At 36.5% G+C, this 23,099-nt stretch overlaps 2 protein-coding genes across 3 annotated transcripts; one reads left to right on the top strand and one right to left on the bottom strand.

The window, feature by feature from the left end:
- The first annotated feature begins 7,629 nt into the window (after window positions 1–7,629).
- On the top strand, window positions 7,630–11,386 carry LOC142641647 (3-ketoacyl-CoA synthase 20-like). Of its 2 annotated transcripts, XM_075816123.1 has the most exons (3): window positions 7,630–8,709; window positions 10,399–10,696; window positions 10,859–11,386. In XM_075816123.1, the coding sequence occupies exons 1-3, from the start codon at window positions 7,990–7,992 to the stop codon at window positions 11,182–11,184; spliced, it is 1,344 nt and encodes a 447-aa protein (XP_075672238.1). In that variant the 5' UTR covers window positions 7,630–7,989; the 3' UTR covers window positions 11,185–11,386. The 2 variants fall into 2 exon arrangements, with proteins under 2 accessions (XP_075672238.1, XP_075672237.1); XM_075816122.1 differs by having other exon boundaries at window positions 7,632–8,709; window positions 10,399–11,386.
- Window positions 11,387–12,212: 826 nt separating this feature from the next.
- Window positions 12,213–12,713, bottom strand: LOC142639411 (uncharacterized). Its single transcript, XM_075813598.1, has one exon. The coding sequence runs from the start codon at window positions 12,711–12,713 to the stop codon at window positions 12,213–12,215; it is 501 nt and encodes a 166-aa protein (XP_075669713.1).
- Between the last annotated feature and the right edge of the window lie 10,386 nt (window positions 12,714–23,099).

The raw sequence follows: 23,099 nt of genomic DNA on the forward strand, positions 1-23,099 counted from the left end.
GCTGCGCCTCAAGGTCGCGCTCTCCACCAGTGCAACATCCTCAGGAGGGCGACCAGCCCAACTCGCAGAGACGTAAGAAGCCTCGTTCTAGGGGCTTAGGCAACGATGCTATGAGTAGGGCGTTGCACCAGCTCTCCAAATCTCCATTTGCACGGAGGATTGAGAAAGGAAGGCTTCCCGTAAGGTTTACCCGCCCCCACTTTCACCATCTATAATGGCCGGACGATCCGGTGGAGCACGTGAGTCACTTTAACCGAGTAGGATGGCGGTGCACTTTCACAACGAGACCCTGATGTGCAAAGTTTTCCCCTCTAGCCTGGGACCTGTTGCTATGAGGTGGTTCAACGGCCTTAAGTCGGGGTCTATAAGTTCGTTTGGGGAGCTCACTAGGGCATTCGCTTCACGGTTCATCACATGTAGCAGAGTACCTCGGCCATTGGACTCGCTGTTATCCATGACCATGAGGGAAGGGGAGACGTTGAAAGCATACTCCGATCGTTACTGGGAGATGTTTAATGAAATAGATGGCGACTTCGATGAAGTGGCGCTTAATACCTTTAAGGTAGGCCTCCCTACTGATCACGACCTGAGAAAGTCTTTGACTAAAAAAGCCTCGTTCGCAGTGTACGTCGCCTACGGACCGTATCGACGAGTATAAGAGAGTGGAGGAAGACCAACAGCAAGGAAAGGGAAAGGAGAAGGTTATCCCGCAGGAAAGAAGGGATTTCGTGTCGAGATAGATATCACAATAACAGCCGAGGAGAGATTACGTTGGACGTTCCGCCTCGGCAAAGACTCGTGCAAAGTGAACACTGTATTCCGAGAACCAGTACATCAGCTGTTGGAGAAAGTTCGCAAGGAACCCTTCTTTAAATGGCCTGATAAGATGGCAGGAGACCCTACGAAGAGGAATCACAACCTCTTTTGCGAGTACCACCGGGATGTGGGCCACACTACCGAGAACTGTCGAACCCTGTGGAACCATCTGGAGCAGCTCGTCAGTGAGGGAAAGTTAAAGCAGCACCTGTGTCAGCCCACTGGGCAGGTCTACCAAGTAGGCCAAATAACCGAGAGGAACAATACATCTCGGCCACCTTGGGAACAATTAATGTTATCTTCGCTCCCCAGAGCTCAAAGGTCCTTACCAGGGGTGATGGCGGTTTCCCATCCACCGAGGATGTGATCACAGCCGAAGAGGTTGAAGGGCACTTGCCCGTCCTAGATTTCTCGGAGGAGGATAAGGTAGGGACTATCCGGCCCCATGACGATGCTCTTGTGGTTACCCTCGGGGAATCGGGAACTATGACGGAGAAGGGTGATGATAGATCAAGGGGCAGCGGTGCAAGATATCATGTACCCCGATCTATTTAAGGGTTAAGGTTGAAGTTGGAAGACCTTACTCCTTATGATTCGCCACTTATAAGCTTTGAAGGGAGAGCCATCGTGCCGAAGGGACCGGAGTTTGCCCGTTCTGCCGGTCGGCCAGAAACGGTGGAGGTGGACTTCATCGTGGTTGATGCGTACTCTCCATACACAGCCATCCTTGCCAGGCCTTGGCTGCATGCGCTGGGAGCCGTCTCCTCTACCTTACATGATCCTACTTTGGGGAAATTAACATTTGAAGTTACTATTCTTAAGAGTCAAACAGAAACTTGGTTAAGTGCAGTCCTCGGACCACAAACCTCGTGGAAATTGATGTCTTGTCATTTGTTAAACAGAACCTTAGTTACGCCGGGTCTTCGGGCCTCTTACTTTGGGGAAATTAACATTTGAAGTTACTATTCTTAAGAATCAAACAGAAACTTGGTTAAGTGCAGTCCTCGGACCACAAACCTTGTGGAAATTGATGTCTTGTCATTTGTTAAACAGAACCTTAGTTATGCCGGGTCTTCGGGCCTCCTACTTTGGGGAAATTAACATTTGAAGTTACTATTCTTAAGAATCAAACATAAACTTGGTTAAGTGCAGTCCTCGGACCACAAACCTCGTGGAAATTGATGTCTTGTCATTTGTTAAACAGAACCTTAGTTATGCCGGGTCCTTGGACCACCTACTTTGGACAAATTGACATTTAAGCTTATTAATCTTAAGAACTAATGGGAAATTGTTTAAGTCTTGTCCTCGGATCACAAACTTGATTAAAGTTAATTGCTTATTGCGCCTGGAAATTAATGCCTTACTGGTCAGTAATTCGGATCTTAAGTTTTATATCTTTAAGTGTTAAGCAAATTTGAGTAAGGAATGGCCCTCTGACCTTACATCCTACTAGAAACGGTGCTATACGTTACAAGGGTTTGGTCGTTATATGAGGTCTTTTCTTCTTTTTAATCAAGGCATTGTTTAAATCTCTCAAACATGTCACCTTCTGTTAAGTCTTTAATAACATGCGCATGATCATATGGAAGTTATGATTGTGCAATCCTGGGAGTTAGATTTGTTTACTCTGAGAGACTTTCGTTATGTATTAATGGAAAACTTTTGTGATAAATATAAAAAGAATAAAGTAAAAACAGATGCAACACGAGTAAAAATCAAATAAAGTTGTTCTTCATTAATCATTTAGGTATGCACTACATATAAAGGCTGAACATGGAGAAATAGAAGCCCTAAGCTAAGTCCTAAGCTTTTGGAGGAGGATCTTGCTGAGAAGTGCTGGTTCCCTCTGTCTCTTTCAACTCCAACTCAAAGGGAGACAAAACCTTTTTTTCTTTGTCTGCTACTTTGGTTGGAGGAACATTGGACTCCATGGCTTGGCTCAGTCCCTTCTCGGCATTTCCGCCTCCTTCCTTGTCTTTATTGGAACCCGAAGGTTCTGTAGGATCTGGAAGAGCAGGAAGAGTTGTCTCGAGGGGTAGGAGTAGCGGCGCAGGAGCCTCTTCAATCTCCTGTATTTTAGGGGAAGCCAAACGTTTCTGACTTCCTCGAGATCCGAAGATAGAGGAACTCCTCGCTACGTTTAAAGCTTCCCCCGTACTTTTTGACGCATTCTCGGCACAAAGCCGCGAACTCCTCCGCCGCCTGCTCCTCGGTGGTTGCTACCCCTTCCTCGAAACTCGCCTGCTTGGCAGTTTGTAGAGAGAGTTGGAAGGAGCTGGCTTTTTCCTTCATCAGCGCCAGTTCCTTTTTCAGATCCGAGCACTCCCTTTGGGCTTGGGAGAGCTCTTCATCTCTTTCGCGGAGGAGCTTGCGCTGCCCTTCTATCTGGGTCTTCATAGTCTTCAGGTTTGACTCGACCCCATTTTTCTCTCTCCTCAGCTCAGCCACCTCCAAGGTAAGCTTTTCGTTCTCAGCAAGGGCTGTGCCCAGGGTCTTCTCTGTCTCCAGCCTAATCTCCATCTCGGTCCTGGCCTTCTTCCGAGTATCTTCTATAAATTTCTCGGCCACGAAGACCTCTTGAATGGCCTGTAACAAAGTGTGATGAAATCAGGAATAGTAAACAAACTTATGAATATTGTTAAAAGTGGAATCTTCTTAAAAAAGATTAAACTTACCAGCGCTAGATCCCTTTTTAAAGAAAGGAATAGTTGTGGCTGGCTCATTTTTTCCAAGGTCTCCATATCCTTGGGCAGTAGAAGGGGGCGCTCCAACACTTCGGCCAAGTGATGGGCATGGCCTTGTTGAACCGCCCTTATACTGGATTGGCAGGAGATGGGTGCGCCGTCCAGCCTTAAGTCGGGGGACCAGGTGGTCGGTGCTCGGCGCACTTCGGCCTCGTCCCTGATTTCCCCACTTTCAACAGAGCGGGCCCTACCCTTGCCCTTGTCCAGCTTCTGCTGCTGAACCAGTGGGAGTTGTTGTCGTGGTTTCTTGGGGTCCTTACTGATCGTCCCCTCAATATCCCCCTTTCTCTTCTTCTTGGGGTCCTCGGCTGGAAGTTTTGGCTCAGCTGGAGGAGGGGGAGGTGGTAAAGATGGGGGAACTTGGGACGTCCCCGTCTTCTTCTCCACAACCTTCGCAGCTCTATTGGTAAGGAGACCCTGCATCCTGCCCATATCTTCCTCAGATTCATCCTCAGGTAGGGCAACCACAAACCCTGCAATTCTAGAGGCCTCGGTGGCTTCTTCCTCCTCGTCGGAAAGTACAACAAACTGATTCCCGCGAGGTCCCTCGGTGTCTTCGAGATGGAATTGATCTATCTCGTCGTCTAGTGTATGCGAAGAAGACACCCGTTCTTCTCGGAACGACGCGTTCGTGAGTGCGGCGAGGATTGGCTGCTATAGGCTGGTTGTACACAAGGTGTGAGGCGTCCGGGAGGTCGTGGTCGTCCAGGAAAGCGGGGCCAAAGGCTACGTTTATCCTCCTTCGTCTTCTGGCCACCCGCAACTATGGCGTTCTCTATCTCCCGGAAGTCCGAGGAAATGGGAGTGTACCCGTAACGAGATGAGCAACCCGGAGTTGTAAGTCTTCGCTAACGAACACCTCGGAGCGAAGTACTCGGTTTAGGTCTGCGACGTTACAGTGACTCAAACGAGGACGCACGTGTTGCTTATCTGCAAAAAAGACATTAAAACAAACAAACCTGGTCAGATTCACACAGATATTTAATAAGTTTAAGTAAGTATGAGTACGCATTTCTGTGTGTGTTATAGGAAGTTGTGTTGTGGGGAGATTAATCCTACGGCATCGCACCTGGATCCCCCCACTCAACTGGGCAGTGGAAGCCGTCGTGCCAGTTCCCAGAGATGATCAGGTGGTCGTCCTTCATGCCTTTGTTGGATTTGGGCAGACAGGAGATTAACCTAACGACACTAGAACGGGACTTAATGTAGTAACCTACGTTGGAAAGTTTATGGGACTCATACAGAAAGACGACATCGTGCCAGGTGAGGTTCAGACCCATTTGCTCATTTAGAGCATCGACACTACCCAAAACTCTAAAAACATTTGGGAGGCACTGGTCGGGGCACAACCGGTGGTTGCGAAGGTACTCCCTAGTTACAGGTTTCATTGGGAGGGTCATCCCACCCTCTATAAAGGCTATCATTGGGATGATAACCTCTCCCTCTTTCCTAGAATCGGCCACTGCTTCCGCCGGACAATACTTTAGACCTACGTCGCTGGGAATACGATACTTGACCCTAAAGCCTTCCAATCCAGCAGCAGTATCAACTAGACACTTAAACCTACCCATCAGAAAAGAACGGGAGATTAAACTCTAAGAGGAAGAATGCTTATAGTGACAGCCGAGGACAAGGACCGAGGAGAAAGGGTTAAGAATAGAAAGAACAAGAACTTACAAAGTTGAAGGTGTGCAAATTCCCACGGTTTTCTGCAGGTAAAGTATGATGGTTGATGTTTTGATGGGATTAACCCCTGGTGAATTAAATGAAGGCGCAGGTTCCCGAAACGTCACTGCGTGCGGAAAAGCGACCTCGAAATTATATTTGTCCCGCCCAAATTTTCGTGGAGTAACGAGAGCCGTTGGATGCCCATCTCGCCGTTGAACGTGGGGGACAAAGTGTAACTTGCAGTAATAAATGCGCACGTTTTTGAAAATAAAACCGCCAAGTGGCATCTTCTGGGACACGAAACGATTTCCACGCGTGCCATCACTCACAAAGTGTGTGGAGTAGGTTCTCGTTAGATCAAAACCCTATTTTTCTCCTCGGACGTTGAAAATTAGTGTTTTGAGGGGCTATTGTGGGGAGTAAAAAGACCCTGATGGGGATGTGGGCCTTTGGGCCATGCTAGGGAAGGCCGACCTTCTCTTGGGTTTAGAACTTGTTAGTACTACGGGTCGGCCCATACGCCGAGGGTCCGAGGATCCAGCCGAGGGTGAATTTCTCTTCGGTCGGACACCGGAGAACCCGAGACTTCATGATAATGGTTAGGGAATGACATGGTTAGAACCAATGGATAAAAGGGGTAAGCCCTTGAATGTCCTAGGAGCACCAATGTTAGAGAAACACCAGGGGTAAAGGCTGTCACCTCCACATTAAAGACCCTGCACCTACTACCCTGGCCGCATTAATGGGGAAGTGACACCTGAACAGTGGAAGGGAAACTTCTGGTTACTATTCAAAGGCACTGAGAAAAGAAATATCTAGGTTAAGGGGGAGTTTGGGGCAACACGTGTACAAAGCATCAAAAAGAAGAGTATTTAAGGAGCAACCTAGAACAGAAATAGGGGATCCCTTTTTTTTTTGTAACCTAAAAGAAAGAGGAAAAAAGAGAGAGAAATAATATAAGAACAGTTCTCGGCTTACGTCCGAGCAGGTTGATTTACAGTATTCATTGTTGTTTTCAAGTGTTTACCATCTTTGGCTTGTCATTTAATCCTCAAACACTTCTAACCTGGGTTTCAAGCCCACACTCTACAAATCATATTGTTTAAGGCTCATTGGGCCTGAGCCCGTAACTGTTCTTGGGGCCAGGTGCAATTGTGCACTTACAAGTGGTATAAAAAATTTCTTAACATGATTTATTAATAAATACCCTAAGAACATAGATTACCCGAACTCTTAAAAAAAACTTTAAATTGTATATTGATAATTGAAATTTTAAAAATAAAAAATATAGGTGGGTTTTGCATTTTTTGAACTTTCTCCATCTCCAAGAAGATCCCAAAATATTGATTTAATAGAACTCTAATACAATTAAAACTTTAAATTGTTTCGCCAAAAATAAATTGGTAAGTGCTTATTATAAATGTGTCTAATAATCATTGACTTATCAATTTTCCTAACAACTTGTAAAATTAGTATTAATAAAAACTATATAAGTAACTTTGAATCTTAAAAACAAGAACGCTTTTTAAACAAAATAAAATATAAAGAGTTGAATAAGTAGTATTTAACTAAAATATATATATATATATATATATATATATATATATATATATATATATATATATATCTACTAAAATTTTTGACATAAGCTTTCAAAATGTATTAAGCCAATCCTGTTTATACCGAATCTAGTTATCTAGGTGGCATATTACAAAGGACCGTTACCTTGTGTTTAGCAATCGGGATAATTGTGGGGTTGGAATAACAGTGGTATCATTGGTGAAAGCTGAGGAACACGATCACTGTTTTATATATACCTATGTTGTATTGATCCGGTTGAGCCAAGTACGTGATCGAAGAACTTATGTACATGATGAGCTCAATCAAACTAATCTGAGCAAAGATCTTGAATGGAGTGTGTCATTCTATCCGTATCACACATTTTATGCATATCTTAAATGCACACTTTTGATGTGGCTGTTTTAATATCATATTTAACTGTTAATTGAATGAAATATTCACAAGAAAAATGTTGACAAGGTATAGAAATAACCATTAAAATATGAGTACTCTGCCGGGTAAAATGTCACGTAAGGTAAAAAGTGATATAACAGTAGTGTGAAACAGTGAAGTTGGACTAACATTCAAGTGGCCTAGTTGATAAGATATCGGGTCAACAAGTTTTAGGACTTGAGTTTAAGCCTCAAACAATTAGTTATGTGTTGGTATTCTTTATATCTCATTTCTATCCCAAACTGTCTACCTAAAAAATAGGTGAATTTCTCACATAAATCAAGAGTATAGGATCTCACCCATGAATGACTAGAGTGCTATTATAGTCATTTCCATAGGAAAGCTATATTGTTCACTTCACTCTACCATTTTTGTTAACCAAAAGATAAAACAGTGAAGTTGGTGCAAACTTCAGAGATAATGGCCAACAAAATAAAAATAGTCCAAAGGTATGGACAGCAATAACAAGCACATCTACATATTAAAACTGCCCTTAAAAAGATTATAAAGGAGCTTCATAGATTGCATTCCAACTCCATTCTCAACACTACACCTTTCCATCTGGGTTGGCAATTTATCACTCTCTCTCTCTCTCTCTCTCCAACCATATTAAACCTACCTTTCAGTTCATATCCTTTTGTATTCTCTTAATTTTGCAAAGTAAGAAGTTTCAATTTTAGGCCACTAGACTACTAGAGCAGCCAAAAAGAAAAACAAAGACAAAGGGTCAATTTGAGTTTGTGTTCAAATGGGGAATGAGAATAATCAAAACCAAGACAAGGAACCAAATTCAACCAAACTTAAGTACGTGAAACTTGGTTTCCACTACTTAATCTCCAATGCCTTGTATCTCTTTCTTGTGCCCCTCACTATGGCCTTGTCTCATCTCTCTGTCGAAGATTTCATCCATCTCTTCCACCACATTAAGCTCAATCTCGTTGTAGTAATTCTATGCACAATGCTTGCATTTTTCCTAGCAACCTTTTACTTCATGAGTCGTCCAAAACAAGTTTACTTGTTGGATTTTGCTTGTTACAAGCCAGACTCATCTCTAATATGCAAAAGAGAAACTTTCATTAAAAAAACTAGGCTTGTTGGGGTCTTCACAGAAGAAAGTTTAGCGTTTCAAAAGAAAATTTTGGAAAGGTCAGGGTATGGTGAAAAGACATATGTCTGCAAAGCACTATTAGACCTCCCAGTTAGAAATTTATGCTTGGAGGAAGCGAGGAAAGAGGCAGAGATGGTGATTTTTGGAGCAGTTGACCAGTTGTTAGCAAAAACTGGAGTGAAGTCTAAGGACATTGGGATTCTTGTTCTGAATTGCAGTTTGTTGAATCCAACTCCATCATTGTCAGCTATGGTTGTCAACCGGTACAAGCTTAGAGGGAACATTTCATGCTATAATCTCAGTGGGATGGGCTGCAGCGCTGGACTTGTTTCAATAGACCTTGCCAAACGGTTGTTACAGGTATGTATCATGTCACTGTATCATGAGATTAGATAATGACTTTCCATTGATTTGAGTAATTTTTTTATATCCGGGAAGAAAAAAAATCTATCGACCAAGCATGCATATGCTTTGACGTTTTACATAAGAGCTTCCGAACCCATTATATAAAAATGAATCCTTAGTTTTACATCATAGGGAATTAATTTATAGACATTATAAAATTTAGTTTTCAAGTAAAAAATATATCTATATATCTATGAATACCATAAAAAATTATAATCTAACTATTTAAGAACAAAAAAGTAGAATATATCCCCAAAACTAAAACCATGGATTATATATTAATTAATGAGTAGTAGCTAGGATACTAATAATTTTACTGCATTAAACTTATAAGTTTGGTGTTACCAATTACAAATAAGCAATTTAAATAGAATAGAGTGACAAATTATTTTACAAACTATTGATGTGGTGAGTAATCATTGACAAATGAAAAAGTGATATTAATGGTAGATATAGATGAAAATCAATAAGAAGTTGATACTTTGTGGCTGTAGTATTACTCATTTAAATGTTCACTTATTCCAGTAGTTAAAACTTACTAATTAAATTCATTGTCATATATATCAAATTGCAAAACATTTTCCTTAATTAATTACATTTTGCGTTCAGATGGCACATGAGTACTTCTGTGCTACTGGAAAGCTAGTTACACCACCGCACACTTTTAGTATGATGGTCACTCCACAAGTATAAGTGCTTGTGAGATGTGGGGGTAAGGGCTGAGATTCAAGTCTCTGAGAGGGCATTTCACACACACACATATATATATATATATATATATATATATATATAAAATAAAAAATAAAAGTAGTTACACTGTGAGAAATGAATGAGGTTGGAAGGCATCATTATGAAAGTTCATTTTAATGCAGTTCGTTTGTTTGCTAGAAATTATCTTTTCAGGACCGTACGTTTTCCTTCATATGTCCTTGTATTTAATGAATCAATAATTATATGAACAAAGTTTTCGCTGAACTTATTTCAAGACCTTAAGAAATCACTTCAAATTTATTATATTGTGATTTATAAGACTATTTATACTATTATTCAAATAAGTTACAAGACTTATTAAAAATATTATTTGACTAAAAGTATATATAAATCGTGTTTTTAATCACCACACAATGAATTGAGGAAGTTTCTTCTGTATTAGTTTGGAGATAAAAATTTTCAAAAAGTATATTTCCTCAAGAAGGAAAGGAATTAGGATCACATATACTCTCTTTTTTTTATGGAAAAAGGACTATTTATACTTGTTTGTCTTCCAGGATTGTATTTTTCATTTATATATAATTGAGTTTAAGTGATAATCTAGTTATAATGGAATCTTTAATCTTTAATGGTGTCCTATTTAGCAAGGAGTATTTAGCATGTAGTTAATTGATTCTTGTATTGCATTTAGACTTTCATTGATTAATTAATTAAAAGTATATATTGTGCCACTTTTTTAGAATATCTTTCTACCCAATAAGAAATTAAATTGATTTTTAAATAAGTGACATAATATATATACTTATATTGATGAAAAACTAAATCTCCACCAAATTAAAGAATGTACGTACAGTCGTTATTTTGAAATAAATGAATAAAATCAAATTCTTAATCATACTTAAGGTATATAATCGAATCCTCACTTTGTAACAGATACGACCTAATTCCTATGCTCTAGTGGTGAGCATGGAAAGCTTGACTCTGGCCGGGTATGATGGCAATACTCGCTCAATGCTCATCCCAAATTGTCTCTTCCGCATGGGTGCAGCAGCAATTCTTTTAACAAACCGATCATCCGATCGCCATTGTTCTAAGTATCAACTCGTTCATGCTTTACGTACCCACAAAGGTGCAGATGATAGAGGTTACAATTGTGTCTTTCAAAAAGAAGACATAAATAATCGACTTGGCGTTGCACTCTCCAAAGACCTATTGCCAGTAGCTGGAGAAGGTCTTACTAACAACTTTACGACATTAGGGCCATTAGTCCTGCCCTTATCTGAACAAATCCTATTTTTGGTGAATTTCATTGGTAGAAAAGTTTTTAAAATGAAGATAAAACAATATGTTCCAGACTTTAAGTTGGCATTTGAGCACTTTTGTATACACGCAGGAGGGAGGGCAGTGTTGGATGAGTTAGAAAAGAGTCTTGGACTTAGTGAGTGGCATATGGAACCCTCAAGGATGACTCTTTATAGGTTTGGGAACACTTCTAGTAGTTCCTTATGGTATGAATTGGCTTATACTGAGGCCAAGGGGAGAATCAAGAAAGGCGATCGAGCATGGCAAATTGCATTTGGATCAGGGTTCAAGTGTAACAGTGTTGTGTGGCGAGCATTGCGAACCATTAATTCAGCAAATGAGAAGCATAATCCCTGGATAGATGAGATTGATAGCTTCCCTGTTCATGTGCCTGAAGTAGCACCGATTGATTGTTAGACGTGATCCTTAATTATAGGAAGAACATTATGCATTCATGTGTGTTATTAATTTCTTTCAAGTCTAGAGAGTCAGAGACAACTCTTTCCGTAATCTATTTCACAACTTGTTGAGATGTTATGTTGTAGCTAGTGCAATATTATTTTTATTTGGAGATATCTAAATAAATAAGAGATTGTTGTGCTCGTAATCACACAAGAAATTTGGGACCACTAAACTCATCTAACTTTGTTTAAGATTGTAACTATAAAGGTCGTACGGACCCTGTCAAAACTTACATGGAAGAAGTAATCATCTGAATCGATGTAGCATTTGTATCAGTATAAGTTTAATAGAAAAATGTGTCAAATTTACATTTTAAGCCTTAAAATTACTCACCTAAAGACGTGTAAATTTGTAAAGTTGCTATAGTAACCGTGTAAATATATACATGGTTACCATAACTTTGTATATCATTTTTTTTTCTCTCACTTTTTGTTTCATCAAACTCTTCTCTCTCTTTCTCTCTATGAAGATAATAATAAATAAAGAATGAAAAATGATTATTTAAGTAAAAAAATCACTGCACACCTTTAGGTGCAATGGTCAATCCACAAGTATAAGTGCTTATAGAGTGTGGAGGGTGTAAACATCAAAATTTTATGACGTATTCACAATCGTCCGATTGTTCATGATAACATATTTGTGATAAAATTAATCTTCAATGGATGATGTGGACAATCATCGAATGAAATCAAGCCACGTGGCAACATCAAATGAATAAAGCCACATGACAGCGTCAGAAGAAAAAACCTATATGGAAAGTTCTTATTAAATAAAATACCAAATTAAATTCATAATTCAACTCTCAATAACTGTTGAGAGGAAATTGCAAATTAAATATTATTGAGTTTCCTATAAACAGAGACTTCTCATATGAAAACAGGAGGAGAAACTTAGAGAGAAAAACCCTACTAACACTACCAAAATAGAGAGTCATCTCTGAGTCCAAAAGAGCACCCTTGCTCCCTCAAAATCAAGGCTCATTTCTACTTCTTCAAATCAAAGTAGAGATTTTTCTTCAAATCCAAGCAATTCACAAGAGGAAAATCTAAATTTGCTAATCTTCCCTCATCCCATGCATTATTAACAAGCTCTTCACACCTTTGATCCATTAACCACATAGATTCAAACATAAACATACGTCGAAAATTTTCCTTCTTAGCTTTTCTGAATAAGTGCAAAGACAATAGGCAATGATTTGATACAGAGGAAGACAAATGATCCAGTTTGGTTGAAGGAAACTTATTTTTCCAATCTTTTGTAGCCAAAGCACGATCAAGCCTCTCTCTAATTTGAGTACCATCCTTCCTTTGGTATAACCATGTAAACTTAGGACCTACGAATCCCAAATCACAAAATCCACACCAGTTTATTGCATTCAAGAAACTAACCATTTGTGTATAAGGACAATTTCCACTACCCTCCTTTTCAGATAAGCCAGCAAGCTCGTTAAAATCTCCAATTGCAACCCACAGCAGCTGAGACATGTCCTTAATAGACTTGAGCAAAGACCAAGACTCATGCCTTTTTGTCGTATCTAGATTTCCATAAAAAAACCAGTAAGCCACCACCACCCCACACCTTCACCAGCATCTACAATTGCATCAATATGAGACATGGAATATTTTTGAACATGAACATTATGGATTGAAGCACATTTGCTTTCTCATGCTCGGTCGTTAAAGTTCAAGACTCCAAGTATTTCGCAGAAGGTGTGACATATTTAATTCCATACTGACTTGTCTATTATTTATTAATGAGTCATGTTGACAAATGTCCTTAAAATAATTGTTAATAAATTATATTAGAAACATTTTGACACAACTTTTACTGAAAATATAAAAAACTGTCAACTTAATTAATTATTTTTTAATTTTCCCATAAAAATATTTCTAAAATTAGTTCATAATATTCTCTAGACATTCATTAAAAAAAAATGCTAACCCTACTTATATGTATAAATATTTCATTCGTAAACTAGAACTTATTTATTGAATGTCATAAGATAAAATGGTTCAATCAAGACAAAATAAACTAATTCCATTTTATTCAAAAAAAAAAAACTAATTCCACTTTACATACTCATTTATATAATATTACTCTTTGATAAAATATTACTTATCCTAGAAGTTTAAGTTATTAAATAAATAAAAAATGTATATTACGCAAACTTATCCCATGCATATCTGTATCCCTAATTCTAGCACGACCATATAGCTAAATTAAGGAGAATCAATATGTCCTTGATTTAATCCCAATCAAGGACGTCCTTAGCTCCCTAGATCAACCATATGACCCACATATCCAGAATTTTGTATATATTCATAAGTACAAAAATACCGAAATGATAGCAAATTAATACAAAGGTTAACACTATTTCTCTCCTTCCCTCTGTCACTGTTCTTAAATCAGGTAACTATATATATTATATTAACCATCACAAAGAACAGCATAGAATGATCCCAACTGTAAATATATCTCCAGAAGTGAAGCGAGTGATGCCATGGTTTAAAATCTCAGTGAAATATCGCAAAAATATCAATTTTTTTTTTTTTGAGAGATAAAAATATCAATATTGTAATAAACATCCGACAGCTCTTCCTGTATTTTTTTAAATCAAAATGAGAATTTAATAGGTAGTAATCAATGAAGGACAGCTGCTATCAATAAAAAAGACAGTTGAAGAGTAGAAAACCCAGATAGTCGTCTCCATTTATTACTTCTGTACCATACAATTGTAATGGTGCAGAGCAATATGCCAGTATATGGATTATGGATAGTGCAACTGCTTATCTCTCAATGCATTCAATTTTTTGTAGAAGTTTGTACGAGACTGGCACATCGCACTTGCTAGCGTTTTTTATTTTTTATTTTTTTGGTAAACAGCTAGCGTTATTTGAAAGTTTGCAATTGGTGCACCGAATACAACAGTTTGCTTTGAAAGTTAAGGACATATGGTAACATGTATCGATTTGATGCAATTCACATGGTTTTGCTGGCTTGATTTGAAACAAACACGTAGGAAATAAATACTCTGCAGAGTATCATTGATAAGGTTTCAACTGTGTGCAAAAGATAGATAGTGATTTTAATGCTTCGCTATATATTGGTAGAAAATTAATTTATCCGCACTTTAATGATTAAAGACAGGAGCCAATTTTTTCTTGACCAATTACACAAAATTGAGAAACAACCACACACAAAAGAGATAAGATTTGTATTCAACGCAAAGGCAAATTAAATCACAAATCTTGAGACTTATGTTTGGTATTTGAGAGAGAGATATTATCCTCCACCTTATTTGGATGTTTTTAAAATTAAGGGGAAAGAAAATAATTAGTCTTTTTATTTGTAATTTTGTTAATATAGTAAAGGCAAATTTGGTAATTTATTTGGTTAAGTATTTTTATACTCCACTCTCCTTCCAAATCTCTCCAATTAAAGGGAATTAAAAATAAGGGATTAGAAGTAGTTCAAACCCCTCTAAAGCCCTCCAAATCTCTCTCCCCTCCTTCCTTAAAAAACATTCAAATATGGTTATTTAATTACTTTCTCTTCCTCTACTCTACTCCCTCTCCTTCTCCCAACATCCAAACATAGCATAAAGACTTTGACGTTTGTGAGGAAGCAAAAATGCTTCAATCCATAATGTCCTCTCCCTTTTGTAATTAAATCCACAATGTATCTTAAATGCTAAGCGAATATGCTCATGAATTGTGCCATACATATGTAAATATCATATCATGAATTGTACGTATCTAATGATACATAAACAAGTAAATTTAAAATTAATTTTTTGTTAAAATTTGTGCTTTAATTTAAGTCCAAAAAATGGTTAGACGTGTTAGACTTGTATTGTGGCAGTACAATGACTTGTTTGACATGTCCAAATCGGTATCGCTGACAGTACAATGAAAATAAATTCTAAAAAGTAATAATAACTATTTGTCCAATTGTCATTTTACTTGTATTAATTTTGTGGGGACTGGCTTTTGTCCAGTGTCACAGCCTGCTGTGATTATGACACGTGTCTATTTTTGGACACGTGTCATGATTGTAGCAGGTCCAATACTTTAGAGGCACTGGACAGAAATTGGCCCAATTATGTGTAAATTGTATTTGTATTAATTGGTTCTCCCCCACCCCAGTCCTAACTCTCACTAGACATGGCAAAACGGGTTGAAATTTGTTGACCCGACTTGAACCTGTCCATTTTGTTTTGAATTAAATATGAGCCAACCCGCGGCTCGCTCATTTTTTTTTTGTGGGCCAACCTAACCCAACCTGTAGACTGTTCATTTTTTAAAACATTTTTTCCCTAAAAAATATTTAAAAAAACTATATGACATTATGACAAGGTATGCTAGACTACTCCTAAATACATAACATTATTATAAAATGCACAACGAACTTATGTGTTTCGGCATTTCTGCTCCCTATTTACAAAATAAAAATAAAAAGTTAAATGAAAGGGAAAAAAATACAAAAGGAATAGTAATATACTAATATCTATGATGTATCTAACAATATGTCCAAGTTTTTTTTTAATTTTTTTATTTTATCCAAGTTTGTCCATTTAATTTTAATATAGTACTAATAGTAATAATGTAATATACTAATATCTATCTAATCTAAGTATATAACTAGCACAAAGCCACAAACCATGCTTGAAGGTTGAAATCATCAGCTATGTATGATCTTGTTGTAGCTACTTCAGATTTACCGGTTCTAATGGTATGAGAATGATTTTCGATAGTGACTTAGAAAGGAGAAGGCACAGTACCTTTTAGATCTCACAAGAGCACCTCTAAAGTCATAACAAAACGTGTCTTAGGGTTTCCTTTAAATACTATATGAAATAGATCTAAACCCCAAATTACTTAGTGGGTTTAATAGATTGATGGACTTTAATTAAATTCTGCAGAACCCATGTCTCGATCAGTCAAACTTTACATGTTTCGAATTCTTGAAATTTCAGCTTACTTATTCTTCTATTTAGATTTGCAACACCTTAAGCATTGTCTAATCAAACCTATACACTTAGGAATCTATATTTAGACAAGTTTGTGTTCACAGTTTGCCAAGAGTTCTAAACTTTAGAACCTAATAATCTCCCCCATTAGAAATCTATGATAAAATTTACATACAACATGAAATGCTCAAATACAAGAACAACCCTATTACAATAAAATGCTCAAATACATCACAAATTCCAATGTAATACTTCTAACCTAAAAGTTGCTAGAAGAGGCAAAAGGTTTTGATCAGAATGTACCTTTCTTTACTAAAACACTCAAAAGAGCACAACAACGCATGTGTGAAAATAAAGACAGATAAACAACAAATAACATATATGCAATAACAGCAAATAACAAATATGCAAACTAACTCTCCCCCTAAGTTAGATACCAAAAAAAAAAAAAACTTTTATTTTCTCCCCCTTTCGAAAACAATTTCATCATCTCCTAAATAAAAACAATTAAAAACCTTTTAAATAGGATTCCCAAATTTTATCTATTTCTCCACATTTTTGTCACGTATTGACAAAGGCAACTCAATATATTCTCTCTTTCAATATATGCAAACTTGACACTATGTGACCCATGAACAGATGCATGCAAACAGTTCAGGCACAATCAGTTAAGATTACCCAATATATATCTCAATGATATAAAAATTCAGCATGCAATATGTTTTCATGTGTCAAGATATTTTGAACTTAAATCAACCTCAAAAGTAGAGAAAATATTTACACATTTAATATCCATCACATCCAAAAAAAATCCCAATTTTTAGCAGTTCACACATCAAAAAAAATAGCATATACTAAAATATATAGAACTCTAAAATTAATCAATCAATTTTTTAGATCAAGTTGAGTACCCAATTTAGCAAAGTGTATGCGTGTTATGTGTAAAAAATCAGAGATATGACTGCAAAAATGCAAGATGAATAAAGAAAAAAAAATGTAATGCATGTGAATCTCCTCACAAATGATGCATGAAAAGACTGATCGATTAAGAACTTAAAAAAGTGAAAATATTCTCGATTGAAACTTCGATTGATTGAGCATCGATTGGACATTAATCGAATCAGGCAGAGAATTTTGAACATAAAAGCTCACAGTTTCAATTGGTCAAGGGAGATTATTGATCGGTCAAAACAGTTAAAAATTTCAAAACTTCAAAACTTTAAAATCTGAAAATTTTATGTAGAAAAACAACTTGAAAGCAGCTTTTGTGACTCAATGTAGATGAACATGATCCAAAAAAAAGTTTTAAAAACATGCTGCCTCTTAAATGCAAATATCAAAACCAATCAAGAAGTTAAAATCACATAATTTAAACTTCTAAAACATGAAAATCTTATTTTCAAATTCCCAACCAAAACAAGAAAAAATTGCATTTACACGTCAAATCATATGCAATTAAAGATGGCCAGATTAGTCAACGCACAATCATATGTACAAATTTTAGCATTGATTTGCGTGTAGTGTGTGCAACTAGTAAGTGTACAAAGTACAGAATAAGTGATATGTAAATAGTAATCAAATAAGTGGCTATCACCTAAAGAATTACATCATATAACTCTCATATCATCTAGAAATCATGCTTGCAATCATGTAAAAACATTTTGTTTCTTTTTTCTTTTCCTTTTTCTTTGTTTTCTTTCGAATTTTTCTTTTAAGCACAACCAAAGATATTATGCATAGGCATATAGAAGATAGAAAAGAAAATACCCTTGTCACACTTTTTCTTTTGATAGTAACACTTTTAATCTTGTTGTGCAAGTGCTACAGCTTACAACTTTTATAATTTACACACATGTGTTCATGATTGGCGAGTAACAGTGGTGATATGGTTATTTATGCCTTTCTCCTAAGATTTTCTAGTCCTTATGATCAAAATATGTGACATCAACATTAAGATCGTTTGTTCAGAGACTATCAACAACTCACACAATTAAGCCTTACATAGCACAAACTAGCAAAATGCAGAAAATAACGCATCAAAGCTAAACAAGGTACATAGTCATGAAATATAAATTTCATTGGCCAACCTCAATTATACACTTAGGCTTGGTTTGGATATAGCTAAACGCGTCCAGCGTTCAGCGTTTTCCAAATTTTTTTTTCCTACGCACGGGTTTCAACAGGGGACAAGATTACTGTTCATCCACTGTACAGTACTATTCACGCACTATGCGATTACTGTTCACGCACTTTTCAAGCACTTTTTCATAAAAAATGGGTCCCACGACACTATTCACACATTTAAAAATTATTTTGCTATAGTATTTTTAGTTTTCAGTTTTCAGCTGTATCTAAACGGACCCTTAGTAGTGTGCAATACAATTTTTTTTTTAAACAAATTATGACAAAAAACAAAAGGCACACATTATGCTCAATGAATAAAATGCAAAAGTAATGCATGAACAGTGCTTAACTAAGCTCTAGAGGGTACACAAATAAGAAATATCAATTTCTTAATTAACCCATAAGTACATGTACAAACTAGTACATACAAAATCAGAAATAGATCATGCACTCAGTTATGCAATACATACTTTCTACATTTCTCCACAATATCAAGCATTTTCTAATTCAATAGATAGAGATGTCATAATTCATATAATCCTCAAGAAAAATAAAACAAGACCCAAAATAAAATATTTTTGCCTTTTTGAACATTTTCAATGTTTTTGGATTTTTTTTAAGAACCAAACTTAGCAAATCTACGCGTCTTTTGGCTTTGTAGGTGAAAAACCATGAGAACCAGAGTGTATTTGAGGAATTACAAACTTCTTCTGAGAGAAAGTGAAACCTTGCAATTTCCTTTCACAAGCCAACAAGTTTAAATTTTTCAAAAGCATATCAAACAATTTATTAGGACTTATGGCAGGAGATATATCATCACATATCCTAGACTGAATTACAATATGTTTAAATTTCAATTTATGACAGTTAGGACGAATATTACCGGAGACACCACAGAAGTGAGAAACATAAACAAATTTGGGAACATCAGTATTCCTAACAGCAAATCTAGTCTTAGATTTTGATTTTGTCTTAAAAAAGAACAATTTGGTCTAATGTGACCAGCAACACTATAAAGGTGACAGGTAGGCATAGAAACAGATTTCTTTTGTACTCTAGCAGTAGGTTTTGACACAGGTTTAGAAATTTCAGCGTCTACATCAAAACTTTTACGTTTGTTTAACTTAGAAAAATAAGCATTTTTTTTTATGATTCCTTTTGAAAGGAGGAATACAAATTTTGTCTTTAGGCTTAATAGGAACATAAACAGATACAGATTTGTTATCAATAGCAAATTTGGAATTAGACAAAATTTTAAATTTAGATTCAGACTCAACTAACTTTTGTTCTAAACTTTTCATCTTGAGAGGAAAATTGATTTCTTAAAAATTCATTCTTTTTATTAGGTTCATCTAATCTCACAATCAATTTAAGTTTTCCAAGATCAGCCAATTTTAACTCTTCCTTGAATTTCTTAGCAATTTTCATAGATTTATATAATTCGTTACGGAAATTTTCACAGGCATTAATAAAATCAATAGAAACATTAGCATCTTCTTTATTCATATTTTCACAAATATTATTAAAAAGACACTTAAAACTATCCATGACAGCAGAGATCAAGGATCTCAGTCAGACGTTAATCCAATCAAAATAAACCCACTCTGATACCACTTGTTTGTTTGTTTGTTTAAACCCCTTGAAAAACATATTATTTATACCTAATGAATTAGCCAAGTATTTAGTTAGGTTAATTATGAGATCCAGGCTAAACACATGTTGTTGGGTTCTAAGACTTTAGGTTTAAATACATTAGAACTTCATTTTGTACTGTTGGAAAACTATGATCAAAACGTTTAGTCTTGTTTTTAGACTTGCTCAAAGTATGTTTTTGTGTAAAGTTGGAATTGAGTGCACTGCAGGATTTATTGTGTAAATCTGCCTGGTTCGGTCGATCGAAAATTAGACTCGATTGATTGAAGCTCGCGCAGATTGTTTTTCTGTAGAATTTTTTCAACTCAGCCCAAGGTCGATTTGACGTGTAGGGGTTTTATATTTCGCTGTAGGTATAAAAGGGAAAACCCTAGCCACGTTTTAAAAGTTGTTGCAGTCGTTGTTTATGCTGTGTATGTGAATCTCTTGTGAGATCTAGATGTGTTTTCCTTCACATATACTTAGGGTTATCAAGAATTAAGATTATGTCAAGAACTTGATGATCATTCAGTTGTTGCATTAAGAGCTTAAAAATACACATGCAGGAGTTCTTGTACTTGCTGAGAATCTAAGAAAGAGGTAGTCTGTGGACTCAGAGTTGTCACGTGGTCGTGGTAGTAAGTTTCCTACTCAAGGTAGCAATAGGATGTTAATGGTCTAAGTCACTATTGTGTAAACTTCAATTCTTTCATAGTGGATTTGTTTTACCTTGAAAATAGTTAGGTTAAATCCTCCCTAGGTTTTTTACCGGTTTGGTTTTCCTCGGATATCATATCGTTGTGTTATTTATTTTTCCGCACTGTTTCAATGATATGATTTATATGTGTTAACCTAGATCTGCATAATTTACCTAAATTAATCACTTGGCTAAATAACTAGGTTAATCTAGTTGTGTTTAAGGGGTCTAAAAATGTACAAGTGGTATCAAAGCGGGTTAACTCTTGTGTTTAGATCCTTTGATCTAGGAGTTGATCCTTGACCCCTGTTGTCACTCTTTTGTGATCCCACCTCACTTTGATGGGAAAAAAATGCCTATTGAAAAGTAAGGATGAAAGCATTCCTGAAATCCATTGATGAGAGAGTTTGGAATTCCGTTGAGTATGGATGGGAGAAGCCCACAACTCCAGTTAGTGGTGGCAAACTTCTCAGAAAGAAGCAGCCGCTTTTAATAGCAAAATTATGAATGCTATTTTTAACTTTGTTTCTATGGAGGAATTCAAGAGAATGTCAAATGTTGAGGTTGCTCATACTACTTGGAATATTCTCTAAACTGTGCGTGAAGGTACAAAGGTAGTTAAAATCAATAAGTTGCAACAGTTAACAACTAGATTTGAAAGCATTAGGATGTCTGATGATGAAAGTTTTGATGAATTCAATAAGCTTAATGATATTGTTAATTCTGCTTATAATTTGGGTGAAATCTATGATCAACCTAAAATTGTTAGGAAGATAATTAGATCTTTGACTGAGGATTTTAGATCCAAAGTAATTGTCATTACTGAAGGCAAGGATGTGGACTTCATTTCTATTGATGAAGTTGTAAGATCTCTTTAGTCCTATGAGTTGGACCTACCTAAGACAAGCAAATTCAAATCAATAACTTTAAAGTCAGTTGATGATAATGAAGGGAATGGATTTGATGACGAGCTCTCTGCTATAGAGATAGCTTAACTTGCCAAAAACTTTAGAAACTTTTTTAGGAACAATAACAGAATGGCAAGAGGTAAAAACAATGCTGAACCTAGAAATTTTAGAAGGAATAATCCCGCTAAGGTGAAAAATACTGAAAAACCTAAAGAAAAAATAAGTCAAACCTCTAGTAATTCTATAGGTCAATAATGTTTTGGTTGTCAAGGGTATGGTCATGTGAAATCAGATACTACTGTAGTTGATGAAAGTGTTGTTGTTAAGGAGAACCCTTCTGATGGGAAACTCTCCGAGGATGCAGATTTGCAAGAAGCCAATAATAAACTTTGCAAAGTTGCTACAAAGGATGCTATGAGTATTGATTTAAGCTTAAAGAAAATTGCATCTCTTGAACTTGATAAGAAAATTTTGCTTATGAAACTGTTTGATGCTAATGAATTGTTGAATAATGTGAAGACTGAGAACATGTTTTTACTTGATAAAGTTAAGAATTTGGAACTTGAATTGTCTGTTACTAGAGAACAAACTAATAGGTCTGCAAGCTCCAAATTTGATCACATGCTGAGTATTCAAAAGTCTCCCTTAGACAAAACTGGTTTAGGTTTTGTAGAGAGAATCTATGTGTTTGAAACTCATTCCACAAACTTTATTCCTTCTTCTAAGCCCCCCGTGAGTGAGGTTGTCAAATCTGTAGAAGTTATACCTCCTAGGAGAATTAGAGTTGATCTTCAAGAATCTAAATCTAAGACTCCTAATCGTCCTAAGGGAAAGTTGCATGATAGACCTGCATAGGCTTTAAACCTTTATTCTAATCCTAGAGTTGCATCGAATAAGCTTTGAATGCAAGAGGTTCAATCTAATTGAGTCTTTGTAACATGGTCATTGTGCTTCATTACTCTTTTCTTTGTGACCATTCTTCTTTTGTTGTTGTTAAGAACATATTTTATGTAGTTGGATAATCCTTTGACAAAATGCACTTTACTTGTATTTGGGTAGATCTAGGATGTGTTTAATAATTCAAAGAACATGTTGTTCAAGTCTAATATTAAAGCCATGAAAATTGGACCAAGAAACAAGTGAAAAAAAAGGTGTTCACTAAAGCTGGACAAATAGCTCGACACCTGTGGACACCTGTGGACAGCTTCTCGACAGCTGCTCGACAGATAACTATCTATCGAGGTTTAATGAGACTCGACATCTGCTATCTATCGAGGTTACGGAAATCAAAATTTTCAACCCATGCTTTTGTATTTGTGTAAGGTTTCTTTTATCACAATCCTAGACATATATAAGGCTTATTTTAGAGGCCTTCACATAAGAGAATACAAGGAGAACATATGAAAAAGGTGACCGAAGCCTTATTCTCTCTGAAAGAAGCTACTGCGTCTTTGCGCCTTAGGGTTTTGTAACTAAGTGCTTCTTGATCTTCATTGTTAATGAAGTGAAGAACTTTGCAGTCAACATTCTTCTCCTTAAG

The sequence above is a fragment of the Castanea sativa genome, chromosome 6 (genome assembly GCF_040712315.1).
Source record: "Castanea sativa cultivar Marrone di Chiusa Pesio chromosome 6, ASM4071231v1".
NCBI classification, from domain to species: Eukaryota; Viridiplantae; Streptophyta; class Magnoliopsida; order Fagales; family Fagaceae; genus Castanea; species Castanea sativa.